Source organism: Sorex araneus, chromosome 9 (genome assembly GCF_027595985.1).
Source record: "Sorex araneus isolate mSorAra2 chromosome 9, mSorAra2.pri, whole genome shotgun sequence".
Lineage (NCBI taxonomy): Eukaryota > Metazoa > Chordata > Mammalia > Eulipotyphla > Soricidae > Sorex > Sorex araneus.
The window spans coordinates 33,989,331-34,002,854 of record NC_073310.1 but is presented as its reverse complement, the minus strand read 5'-3'; the positions used below and the strand labels follow the sequence as shown (position 1 = coordinate 34,002,854).

Here is a 13,524-nt window from a genome sequence, read left to right as displayed (position 1 = left end):
CTATGGAGACGCGGTAATCTCCTCCTCCGGCCCGCGTCGGGCCCCCGCCGCCGCCGCCGATTGGTCGCCCTTTGCTCCCTGACCCTCTCGCCGCCTCCGAAGCCGCCGCTTCCTGCTCGGGCGCCGCGCGGCGCTCCCGGCCTGGGGCGGAGCTGGGGCGCCTGGTGCGCGCTGCCTCGGCCGCCGCGGTGCCGCAACCCGCGCCGGAGGAGGAGCCGCCGCCGCCGCCGCCGCCGCCGCCGCCGCGCCCTTCCCCTTCTTCCGCTCCTCCCCCCGGCCCGCACCCACCCGCCGGGGCTCCCGGGCTGCACTCGCGAGCAGCGGCGGCCGCGGCCGGCGGCCGAGTTGGGAGAATGCGGCGGCGCTCGCGGATGCTGCTGTGCTTCGCGCTCCTGTGGGTGCTGGGCATCGCCTACTACATGTACTCGGGGGGCGGCTCCGCGCTGGCGGCGGGCGGCGGCGGCGGCACCGGCAGGAAGGTGAGTGAGTGGGGCGCGCTCCCCGCGCGAGGGCCCGGATCCCCTGGAATCGCCGACTTCCCGCTCCCGCCAGCACCCTGGCTGGTCTCGGCGCCGACGCGCCCCCCCTGCCCCTCTGCAGATCTAAGAGCTCGGACGTGGCTGCGGGGCCCTGAATGGGCTTCTCCGTTCCTCCGGGTCGCCTCTGTCCCCTCCCCCACGATCAGACCCCCCTCTCTTCCCCCCGCCGCCCCGCAGCTCCCGCGCGGCCCGCGTAGCAGATCTATCCCCAGGGTAGAGGTGCAGCCGGCCCCTCTGCACTTGCCAGGCTCGGGAGGACGGCCGCACGGCTCAGCTCGGCAGGGCTGGGGACCGCGGACTCCTTTCTTGTCGACCCCGCCAAGCCCCCCCGCCTCTCCCCGCCGCCCACCCCGCGCCCCTCCGTAGACGTCCCCTCTTCTGCTGCACATAATTCAAGTTGAAGCTTATTACATCTGGCCGCCGGGAGCTGCTCCCCGTGCGGTGGAAGTTTAAGGGTGGAGGTGTTGAAAGACACAAAAGAGGTTGGAGAGGAGAGCGGGGAGAGGCGGCTGCCTTTCCAACGTGTCATGTACTTGAGCAAGGAGTCCAAGTTTCTTTTCAGCCCTGGGGTGGGGGAAGAACCGCAGCTCGTCCTTATCCTCGCCCTCCGGGTCAGCCCGCGAGCGAGAGAGGGCACCCTTCCGCTTTCCTGCGTCGTCCTCGGCCCGTCCCCTTTAGGGGCCGGGGGCTCCGCGAGCCTGACCCGAAGCAAACCGTTGACTCCCCAGGAGGTGGTGTAAGGGGCCGGTCGCTGTGCCTTTGCGCCTTTGCGCCTTTGCGCCGAGGGTTAACCCGACCATCCCCCTGTCGGCCCCGTATTACACCCGTGGCCCGAGCCCTCCTGCGCATTCCTTTCCCAGTTGCACTCCTCGGTGATGAAGAGACAGCCCCTATGTGCTCAGTGGGCCCCCAAGGCCGAGTAATTAGGCCGTGGATGCCGTGTCAGCCACTCGGGGCAGCCCATCGTAGTCTGGAGTAATTGAGCGCCCTGAGATGCCCAGACGGCGCGGTCCTCTGACCGCGCACCCGCTGGGATAGGCGGCGATGCACGAGCTGGTGGCGGGCCGCCTGGGGTTTAGTTACCAGCAGGCTTTGAAAAGCAGCGTTATCCGCCCCCCGCCCGCCTCCCAAATTCCTGCTACTCCATCATTGTGACGTTTAGTAGCACCGCAAACCCAGGAAATTCAGAGTTGATGGAGGTGGATTAGAGGGTTGGACTGGACCCAGGGAACGGTATTCTGAAGCAAGCCAGACAGAACGAACTGTAGATGATCAGGATTTAGCCCTAAAGGTTGATTGGCAAAAGGTCAATGCTGAGGTTCAATTGTTGTAGAGTCTTCCTTCTCTTTCCCTCCTGAGATGGAGGAGGTGTCTTACCGTGTTCCCATTAAATTCTCTGGGCATGCTTGATCAAGCAGAAGACATGAAGACAGTCTTTCCTTGTGCTGAGTTGGCTTTGCTTGGTTTTGAACAGACAGCAAGTTTGTCATCATGCCCCGTTTCCCTTTTTTAAATGTAGGGTACTTGCTATTATGTACATGCAGTCTTTATTCCATCCAGTAAAAGCAGTCCTGCCCTTTGGGAAAAAAAAATACATCCCTGTTACACTGGGATTTAAAGCAACTTTTTTTTTTTATTTTAATGAATCATCGTGAGACGCAGTTACAGACTTACAAACTTTCATGATTGTGTTCCAGTCAGACAATGTTCGAATACCCATCCCTCCACCAGCGCCCATTCTCCACCACAGTGTTCCCAGTATTCCTGCCCCCACCCACACCTTCCCACTTCCCACTCCCTGCCTCTGTGGCAGGCACATTCCCTCTTACTCCCTGTCCTTTTGGGTGTTATGGTTGAGACGACTTTTTTTTTTTTTTTTTGCTTTTTGGGTCACACCCGGCGATGCACAGGGGTTACTCCTGGTTCTACACTCAGGAATTATTCCTGGCGGTGCTCAGGGGACCCTATGAGATGCTGGGATTCGAACCCGGGTCGGCCGCGTGCAAGGCAAATGCCCTACCCGCTGTGCTATTGCTCCAGCCCCGAGACGACTTATTTTTAACGAAAGTCTGATGTTCTGCTGGCCCTGGTAAAGTTTTTCATGCAAAAGAAAATTGACAGATAAATGGCTCTTGGCACTTCTCCTACAGTGTGTGCCACTTTAATTAGTATGTGTGATTAGAAACAGCTTGTTGCGACCTTAGCGTCAGGGCAGGGTGGTTTCTTCCTGGTGGCCTTGAGCTGGCAACTGGTTTTTGAGGAGTCTTCCGTGTTGACTTCTGAAGCGTGATCCTTAGTAATAATAATATAAAAGCACATCGTGGCCTGGTGGCAATAGGCAGTTACAAAGTTCATGTGAAACAGGCTATGGGAAATGAACAATTTTAGATGGATTGGTGTTTGGGGGGTCTGTTCATTTTGTCAGTGAACTGTAAAATTGAATCCTAGCCCCTAGAACGCTTTAGCAATTTTCAGTGGAAGAAGAGGTGTGTGCATGCAATAGCTTTGAAAGTGCAATAGAAAACTTATTACCTGAATGGTGGACCCTGAGACTGGGAGCTCTGCTCGGTCTTGGCAGGACTGAACAGGACTCCTCAGGTGCAATGTCCTAATCCAGAGTATAAAATCATAAAGAGTTCTTTCCTCCTGAAGAGTTTTTAATAGATTGATCTACTAGGAAAATGTTTCAAATGTAGTTCAATCTCATGATAAAAGGAAATAGACAGGTTTTTTTAGCTTGTAAAATATGGACATAAAGAAGATAATGTGTTATGCATACAGAGGCAAAATTTAAATACTAGAGATAGGTTTTTTTGTTTCTTTGCTTTTTTGGGTCATACCCGGCAGTACACAGGGGTCACTCCTGGCTCTGCACTCAGGAATTATCCCTGGTGGTGCTCAGGGGACCATATGGGATGCTGGGAATCGAACCCAGGTCAGCTGTGTGCAAGGCAAATGCCCTCTCTGCTATACTGTCGTTCCAGCCCCAATACTAGATATAGTTTTTTTTTGATGTACGTGGACTTATAGTTCTTCTCTTGCTTGTACTATTCAAATTAAGACTGATTCCATATTTAACTAATCTCTCTCTGCCCTGGCCTTTTTTTTCATGGGGAGCCAGGCTTTGGTATTAGACTTTGGGGCATTGTCTGATGGGAGCCTGACTATATTTCTGCTGCTTCAGCACCCGGGGTCAGCCCTTCACTGTGTGCCCTGCCTATTAAGTAACTCATCTCAGGACTTTTATTCTCCATTTGGTAAAACCCAGAAAACCAACTCGCCTCAGATTGCTGATTTAGTAAACTAAACAGAAACAAGCCCTGAAAACCAACTCGGGCAATCATTGTAGCACAGTTGGGAACTCCTTCATAGTGAGGTTTCTGGGTGTGTGTGAGGCACATGTCCAATATTGTTAAAAATTAATTACATTTATAATTGCGTAGGCCCCTCCTCTCTCTTGTGGTAATATGCTCTTGACCCTAAATTTGGTGATTTGCATTTCAAGGACACACCATTCTTTCGAGCATCTAAAAAGCTTTAAAAATTTAATCATGTTAAGTTCCCCCGGGCCTTGGTGTGTTGGCAGTAGATGGAGTCAGAGAAGCTAGAACGGGATTTTGGAAATGAACCCGCCTCTGGGTAAATTGTGCCTGTTTAGGATGGAGTAAGCAGGGATTTCCAGGGTTTGAAGAAAGATCTCTACTGAAGAGAGGGTTTTCAACCTGAAACTTAGGCTTGTGTTTTCCACATCCTTGAGAGGGGAACAGGAGTATGAACTGAACGACCTTCATGAATTCACGTGTACTGCAGCCCTGTTCTGGGGCTCCAAGGGTGGAGGACTTGAGGTGAGATCTTATCAGAGGTAATAGGTGAAAGGTGTGGTGAGGGGGCTCAGTTAGCTGGACCACGGTGAACGTCCATTTTTTGGGGCTAAGTTTAAAAGTTTGGTATTTTAAACTTGGTATTTTAAATAAGAGGGAACCAGCCATGTTTTTTGAACGGGGTGGTGAATGTTACTAATTAGTGAGACCAACTCAATGCTTTATGCTCAGTGCTTCTTATGATTGTACTGAATCTCTCTGGCCTCTAATTTTCTCATTTTTTAAAATGGGAGTAGTTATTTAGTGACTGATCTGAATGCTAGTAACGGGCACTAAAAAGTTGTATGGATTGGGGGTAATGTAAGAAGAAAACCTAAATAGCTCCTTGAAAACATTCCCTAGAGCTGGAGGGATTGTACAGGGGTTAAGGCGCTTGCCTTATATGTGACTGACCAGGTTCAAATTCTAGCACCAAATTTGGTCTCCTGAGTGCCATTGGTGATGATACAACACCCCCCCCCACTCTTTGCCCTCCCCCCCAAAAATGAAAAAAGAGGTAAGCAAATATGCAATAGACTAGGAACTGGAAATCTTTTTAAAAAATGTTTGCCTTGTTTTATAGCCACAGGACTTACTCCTGACTCTGTATTCAGGGAACACTTCCGGCAGGTCTCAGGGAAACATCAAACCTAGGTTGGCTGTGTGCATGGCAAACACCCTACCACTGTAGTATCGCTCTCAGCCCTGGAAGGGGAAATCTTTAAATACTGATTTTAATTTTTAAATTTTTTTTTTAATTTATTCCTTCCTCCATTTCTCTAAGATTGATTTGTTTGACTCATTTGCACTTTTTACGTGTTCGGTGAAGGACATGATGAAAAGCCCTTCAGGGAAGAGGTCTGGATGCTAAATCAGTCCTCTTGAGCCCAGCTGTAGTGATGGAATGGTCTTTTAGTTAGGGGACAGTCAGTAGGAAAGGGACACATGAGGACACATGTTTCGTATGAATAGTCTACATCCCTGATGCATGCTTCACCAGCTGGGAGTACCTAGACACTAATCCTCTCTGCTCCCTCCCACCCAACCTGCTGGCTCCTCGCTTCTCTCTGCAGCTTTGCTTCTCCTGACTGGAGATAGCGACCATCACTCTAGAGTGTATGGTTCGAGGGTAAGCATGAGGCTGCCATGTGCATGACTTGGGAGTAGAGGGTCTGTGGTTGTGAGTGATGGCGAAGCGAAACCCATACAACACTGCCACCTATAATCAGTTTGTAGCTTCAGGAAATTCCATTCAAAAATGAGTTTGAAGTTCTGGAGGGAGGGTAGTAACGGGGGTAAAAATACTGTATAGTCAGTGGATCTGACAAATGGCACTGTGATACAGTCTTTTCTCGAAAGAAAATAATTTTCCTATTCTTGAGTAATGTTGTGGCTGCCTCCGGGTGCTCAAACATAATGGAAACAGATTGTGACTGATAAACAGTGTAAATATAACTGTACTACTCTTAACCTCCAGCAAAACTGAAAAGGAAACTGCTGCATGCACCCAGCATGAAGGGGTTAGCTTACCTGGGATCTGTGAGACCTGGGGGTGAAGTAGGGGACATTCAGGATGCTGTTGAAGGTGACATTGCAGACTTCTGGTCCTTTGGAAATCTTGTCATCTTAGGTCCTGGGGAGTTGTGGTTCCCTTGTTTGAATCGGGGAGATTTCAGAGATGGTCAGAATATTTGAGATACTATATATCATATACAGAGATATGATATACATATATATGTATATTTACATATATACAGACGGGAGCGATAGCATAGCGGGTAGGGCATTTGCCTTGCACGTGGGCAACTGGGGTTCAATTCTTCTGTCTCTCTCAGAGAGCCTGGCAAGCTGCCGAGAGTATCCCGCCCATACGGCAGAGCCTGGCAAGTTACCTGTGGTGTATTCGATATGCCAAAAACAGTAACAAGTCTCACAATGGAGACATTACTGGTGCCCGCTTGAGCAAATCGATGAACAACGGGACGACAGTGCTACATATATACATTGATCTTATATACACATGCACATGCATATGTATGTACCTTCCTGTTCTCATTCATTTGTTAACTTTTAGGGGAGAGGGAGGTCAGTTTGGGAAGATGTTGATTTCATAGCCAACATTGTCTGACTTTGAGCAAATCCAAAGAAGGGTGGTGATGAGAGTGCTTGGGACAAAGCCCTGGGCATATAAAGAATTAATTATGAGGTTTTGACTGTAAAGTATTCCTGGGGAGAGTCTGCAATGTCTCCTAGCTGATCCAGCAGAGTTTTTGGGGGTAAAACAACAGCCAGACTCGATCAAGCCTAATCCGCCTTTGGTTTCTTCCCTTTTCTCCATGTCAGCTCTGCTTCATGTGGAAGCTCAGTTGCCTAGGTGAAGCTGAGACATACCAGCTGGTGGATGTGCAGCAGGAAATATGCCTCTGTGTGCCACTCAGGTTCAGTAGTAAGTTACCCTGATGTGGTTGTCGCTCTTCAGACCCTAACCTCAGTGCTGCCTGGTTTTCTTTGGGGATCTCTTCTTCATGATGCCACGAAGGCTTTGAAACTTGTTTTCTGGGAGGCCTCTTAGATCCTCCTGCCATGCCCGAGCCACAGTGGTACGTGTTGCCTGTCACCGGGCTTCTTGAGTTGAAGGAAGTGGTAGCCTGGTCTCATTTTCATGACGTGAGCCATCAGATTTCTCCTTGAGGAAGCCCTTGATTGTGTGTTGCTCCCGGGGAGCCTTGCCTCCAGACTGCCTATTGGTGAGGTTTTCCCAGGAGGCCTCGTGGCCCTTCAGTCCGCAAACTTTCCTGGACGGGGTCTGGCATCGGCTGGACCTGATGAGGCTCTCTCCCCCCTGTGAGTCATATCGAATGGGTTGCTTTGAGCTCTGCCGTGGACACTTGGATTCTCAGTGCCGCGCTTGGCTGAGTTAATTGGTGTGAGGAGCTGCCTCCCCGTGGATCCTTGCCCAGGTAGGTGGACCTTTGCCCATCACTTCCCGCTGTGCCCACTCTAGCAGCACCGAGTGAAAGCTGGGCATGTTGCTTTTTAGTTCTGTCCAGTGTTAAGGATGTGAGAAATACGGCATTTTATAAGGATTTGGTTTCCGGTGATAGTGATTCATCAAGGCTGGATTTGCAAAACAACAGAAACATGTGAGGTCTCCTTGCTAGGCTTTGGGAGTTAGTGATATATCCGTACCCCATCTCCTTTGGGCACCGACTGTCACGAAGAGTTATCTGAGGGATGGATTCTTGGGAAATTAAAGTGGGCTGGTCACTTCTGGCTAAACCTATCCTCGTTGAGCTGATCCTGCCACCTCTGCCCTCCCGCAGTCTGCCACAACCCCGCCCCCTCCCCGCCCCTTATTACGGGGACTTAGGTGATGGATGGTGCCTCAGGGTGTCTCATTTCTCATCCATAACATGATTCACATACTGAGCTGGGTAGTCTGTGCATTGTGAGATGTTTAGTGGCTTTCCCAGCCTCCACCCCACTAGATGCCAGTGGGTATCCAGTTCACAGCTGAGTCAGAACCCACGGTATCTCTAGGCAAATGGCCCCTGAGGCAGATTTACTCTGAACTACACTGTTAACTTTGAACACAGTATTCACCTTGATTTCTTTTTTTCCCCTTCCCATCTTCATGCAACAGGGCTGCTTGTCTGTGAGGCTTAGGGTGGATGGATCCCTGTTGAAAAGTTTTAGCTTCATTGATAAGCATTTTAAGCACTCACTCTGTGTACCAGGCACAGTCTTTATGCTCTCCAGGTATGAACTCATAAGTTTTTTGTTTTTTTTTTTTTCTTTTTTGGGTCACACCCGGCGATGCACAGGGATTACTCCTGGCTTTGTACTCAGGAATTACTCTTGGCGTTGCTCGGGGGACCATATGGGATGCTGGGAATCGAACCCAGGTCGGCTGCGTGCAAGGCAAACGCCCTACCCACTGTGCTATTGCTCCAGCCCCCTCATTTAGTTTTCATAGCAGTGATTTTATTCTTCTCATCTCACTGAAGACTGAAGTTTAGAAATTTTCTTAAAGTTGCAGAGCTAGCGGATGACAGATTTAAGTTTGTCTGGGGAGGGAAGAATCTCCCCATAAACTGTGGGGCAGTGGGGTTTGTCCACAGCTTGGGACGGGAGGGTTTTGCCAGTCTGCAAGTGGGATGTGGCGTGTCTTGATACTGGCATTTCCCCTGCCCTATCCATTCTCTGGCAGTGCTCTTACCCACATGTTCTGTCAGAAGAGGGCAGTTGGAGTAGAGCACAGCAGTTGGGGCATTTGCTTTGCATGCGGTCGACCCAGGTTCGATTCCTCTGCTGCTCTCGGAGAGCCCGGCAAGCTACCGAGAGGATCTCACCCGCACGCCAGAGCCTGGCAAGCTCCCCATGGTGTGTTCGATATGCCAAAAACAGTAACAACAAGTCTCACAATGGAGATGTTACTGATGAGCAACATCGATGAGCTACGGGATGACAGTGACAGTGACAGTGACAGTGACGCACATCATTATGGTAGTATTTGCCATTCAGCTCATCATTCCCCACCTGTTGCTGTGGGAGGAGTTTTATGTGTTCTCCCCCTTCCAAACTCTGGGACTCGTAGCTCTTAGATGATCGGAAATAAAAAGCAGGCTTTGATCCCTTTCTTATGTAGTTTTTCTTGAGCATGTATTACATGCCAAGTACTACATATTTAGGAATATGTCTGCGAACATGATAGTGATAAAAAGTAAAAGAAAAAAGATCTCTGCTTTACTGGAACTTTGGTTTTGGGTGGAAAGCTCGATGAAAACAGTATTGGTAAGTAAATTAGGTACCGTGCAGTAAGGTGCTCAGTGCTGTGGGAAATAGATTCAATGGCACAAGGATAATTGGGGTAAGGATAGGATGTGAAGGCAGATTGGTGGCCACATAGGTACATGATTTGATTGATTGAGTGGCTTTGAGCTGAGATCTGCGGGCGCTAAGCCCCTTGGTCTGGCCCACTTGACTTTAGATGCGGTCCTCGGTTCCAGCTTGGTTCAGTCTTTTGGTACTTTCTGTACCCCAACTTTCAGTTACTAATTGAATTAGGGTGTTTTCTTTCCTGAAGTTTGTGGCCCTTGGCTGTCAGTGATGAAAAAAGCTGCCTGCATCCCCTGTAATTTTAGTTCTTTGTTCTTCTTACATCTGTGTCTTGGGTGGTCAGTGTCTTTATCTCAGAGAAAATGGTGTGCTTTTCATGCCTCCTTGCCCCCCCTTTCTGGACCTGGGGCTGCACTGGGGATTGCAGGTGAATTGCAAATTGACTTAATAGAACAAACTTGAGGCTGGATTTTTGAACTGGGAATCTGTCCAGCATGGATTGGCTAAGCATGCATTGTCAAACACCTTTAGATCACTTGGTACATTTGCGACATGCTTTTCACATACATTATCATCTAATGAGATAGAGCTGGTCCCTGTACTATTGCTCCAGCACAGGATTTTCTTTTTCTTTTTTTTTTTTTAAATTTTATTTTATTGAATCGCCGTGAGATACAGTTACAAGCTTTCATATTTGAGTTACAGTCATACAATGATCAAACACCCATCCCTCCACCAGTGCACATTCCCCACCACCAGTCTCCCCAGTATACTCCCCCTTTCCCACCCTCCCACTGCCTCCATGGCAGACAATTTCCCACATATTCTCTCCGTTTGGGCATTATGGTTTGCAACACAGATACCGAGAGGCCATCACTTTTGGTCCTTTGTCTACTTTCAGCATGCATCTCCCATCCCGACCTATCCTTCCAGCCATCCTTTTCTTAGTGATCCCTTCTCCATTCCAGCTGCCTTCTCCGTCCGCTCTTGAGGCAGGCTGCCAACTGTGGAGCAGTCTTCCTGGCCCTTGTGTCTACTGTCCTTGGGTGTCAGTCTCATGTTCTGTTATTTTATACTCCACAAATGAGCAGCACAGGATTTTCACTGTGAATAATCTCTCTGAGATTGCTGTGGGTGATAGGGGCAGGGCTAGGGTGGGGGTGGGGAATTGGGCTGTTGCTCTTCATGTGAGGAAACTAGAGACGAGCTATCTGCCTGGAATGAGGCTTTGTAGGAGTTGTTCTTCCAGTGTGGGCCATGTTGAGGCTTGTGATCTGTGGTGTTAGCCGAGAGTAAAATGAATACATGGCTTCTTTGTCCTCAGCAAGAAGGTGGTCTTAGACATATGGATCTTGTAGGAAATGGCAGGTCCTCTTGGTTCTCAAGTGGGAGCATCCAGTTGCTTTTCATACAAGCCACTGGCATTTATGAAAGGTCATTACATACTTTATGGGGTATGTACCATTCATCCAGCGTGTTTCTGGCTTAAACAACTAAAACATTTGCACGCAAGAGGGGAGAAATTACTTTGTAAGAACTTCTGGCTCAGGCTGTGCAGATTTCTTCATTCCTGCTGCAGAGGCAGGATATGTTATTTTTTCCTGAAAGGGCACTTGCTCTAGAAAGATGACATATTTAAAATGGAGGTTCTGCTTCTGGGTGCTTGAGGAGTTGATATAACATTACTGCAATTTGGAGATGCTCATAAATTGAGCCCTCTGTTGTCAGGATTAGTGTGAGTGGGGGTGATTCCTGCATTGGAGAGATTTATATCTTGGGTGATCAGCTGGTTGACCCCACACAGGATACTTTCTGTTCTCATTGATCTTTCTTGGGGATTTTCTTAATGGCCGAGATTTTGAACTTTTGTCCTGTGACCTTGAAAAGACTTAGCCCCTTTTCTCCTTCTATCTCCTCACTCAGTTCTTCCCTATTTTTTCCCCTGTATTGGTAGCCTCATCCTCTTGTTTTTTATCTTTTGACAGTCTGCAATTTCCTTCTCTCTCTAGAATATTCCTTTTATCAAATCTAAGATGTCATTATTCATAAAACCATTATTCAATGTCACTAGAAAAGGAAAAACTTTGTTGAGCTGTGACATCGTTTCTTTTTTTTTTTTAATTTTTTATTAGTGAATCGCCGTGAGGTAGGTGCAGTTACAAACTTACGAACTTTCATGTTTGCATTTCAGTCATACAATGATCATTTACCCATCCCTCCACCAGTGCCCATTCTCCTCCACCAATGTTCCCAGTATCCCTCCCACCATCCCCACCCCATCCCCCACCACCCCACTCTGCTTCTGCAGCAGGGCATTCCCTTTTGTTCTCTCTCCTTTTGGGTGTTGTAATTTGCAATAGAGGTATTGAGTGGCCATCAGTGACACCGTTTCTTATCAGTTAACATTTAATTTTCTTATTTAAAGAGCTCTCAGGCTTAATTGATTTTTCTATACGTCACTTTGTGTGTAATAAGAATGAAAAATATACTTTGGGTGAAGTGCTCCTAGTGTCTGTTCTCCTTAGACGTAGTTATTCTCTGTGCCACCAGTATGGTGATCACCTCCTAAAAAAATGTAAAGCACCAAGAATCACATTGTTCTTAATATAATATGTTTATTACACAGTTAGGCGACTTTGGATTCTTGGGCATTTTGCCAAACTCCCCATTCCTTCCTATTCTTCTCTATTAGTTTCTATTCATTCTGCATTTCCATCCCACTTGGTTAGATTTCTGGGGACTAAGTGAGTGCCTTTTGGGAATTTCCTGCAAGTTACTTTCATACATCCCAACTTTGCTGCCAGCATGTCGTATGTTCGAATGTGTTCAGTAGCAGCATGCTTTTTTGCCTTGCCTACAGCACTGGAAAGTGAAGTCTGTTGTGAGATGCACCCCAATTTTATGTTAGACTTGGGATAAAAAAAATGTATCTTGGAATGGATGAGTTTTCATCTTTACTTTTCCTATGTAGTGGAGTAGACACTTTTCTGAGACCTTAGCTCCTTGATAGAGGTGGATGAAACCTATGGAGAAAATGGAGAAACATTTTGAGCATTTTATATCTATGTGTTATCCCTCCTCAAAGGTGAACAAGATATTGTATCTTCTTTCAAGGAATTCAGTCACTAGACAAAAGAACTACAGGAAAACTTAAAAAAAATGATTGAAGGTAAGCTGAAAAAGGAACAAGTAGATGAAGTTTAAGACATTAAATTTTAATCTATTTTCTTTTGGGAGGGAGATTGAACTCCACCCAGCAGTGCTCAGGGCTTACCCCTGTCTCTGTGCTCAGGGATCACTCCTAGTATTTAGGATACCATAGGTGGTGCCAAAAATCAAGCTGGTATAAGCTGTATGCAGAGCAAGTGCCTTAATCCCATGTACTAGCTCTCCTACCTTTAAGGCATTATTTTAAATCTTATTAGTAGTAATTATGATACTGGAGTTGTGTTTTTTTTTGAAATTTTTAAAAATCTTTTATATAATGCAAACGGAAGTATGGATGCAGTGACCTGGTGAGTAAGTATGGGAGCAAGATTGGTCGGGTTTACTCTGAAGTTGGTTTTATGTGGGATTCATCAGACTGTTTCATTTTTCTATACTAAATATTATTAAAACTTTAAACTTATGGGGCTGGAGTGATAGCACAGCGGGTAGGGCGTTTGCCTTGCACGCGGCCAACCCGGGTTCGAATCCCAGCATCCCATATGGTCCCCTGAGCACCGCCAGGGGTAATTCCTGAGTGCAGAGCCAGGAGTAACCCCTGTGCATCGCCAGGTGTGACCCAAAAAGCAAAAAAAAAAAAAAAAAAAAAAAAAAACCTTTAAACTTATATATAAGCTGAGTAAAGCCGCTGAATACTGGCATTTAAAAATGTTAATTGAGTCCTCCCAAGCAGTGCTCAGTAGGCATGGAGTCACTCCCAGTGATTCTCTCTGTCAGGCCGCCAGTTCAGTACAGTGGCCTCTGGACGCAGTGCTGCTTGGTTCTTAAGCTGTCCGTGATTGCTGGGCTACCTTGGTGGTGCTTGGGGGGCCTTTGGGGGTGGGGGTGGGGGTGCATGGTGGTGTTGGGATTGGATCTCCTGTGTGCAAGCATGTGCTCCACCCTTCGAGCGATCTCTCTGACCCCATAACTGGCATTTAAAAAAAACAACAATTTAATAGTTTTATGATATGATCAGTAAAAGATTTGTATACAATAGTTCCAGTGTGTGTGTTTAGGAGATTTATTCTCCCTCCACCCCCTGCTGCATTCAACAATGCTTGCACACAACTCAGTTCTGC

At 47.7% G+C, this 13,524-nt stretch overlaps 1 protein-coding gene across 1 annotated transcript in view; it reads left to right on the top strand.

Moving 5' to 3' along the window:
* The window catches only part of GALNT2 (polypeptide N-acetylgalactosaminyltransferase 2), a 224,189-nt gene continuing 210,665 nt past the window's right edge, over positions 1 to 13,524 (top strand). Inside the window, exon 1 of the mRNA XM_055146756.1 lies at positions 1 to 479. Coding sequence (XP_055002731.1) covers positions 354 to 479 — 126 coding nt within the window. The 5' untranslated portion in view covers positions 1 to 353. The remainder of the gene's footprint in view (positions 480 to 13,524) is intronic.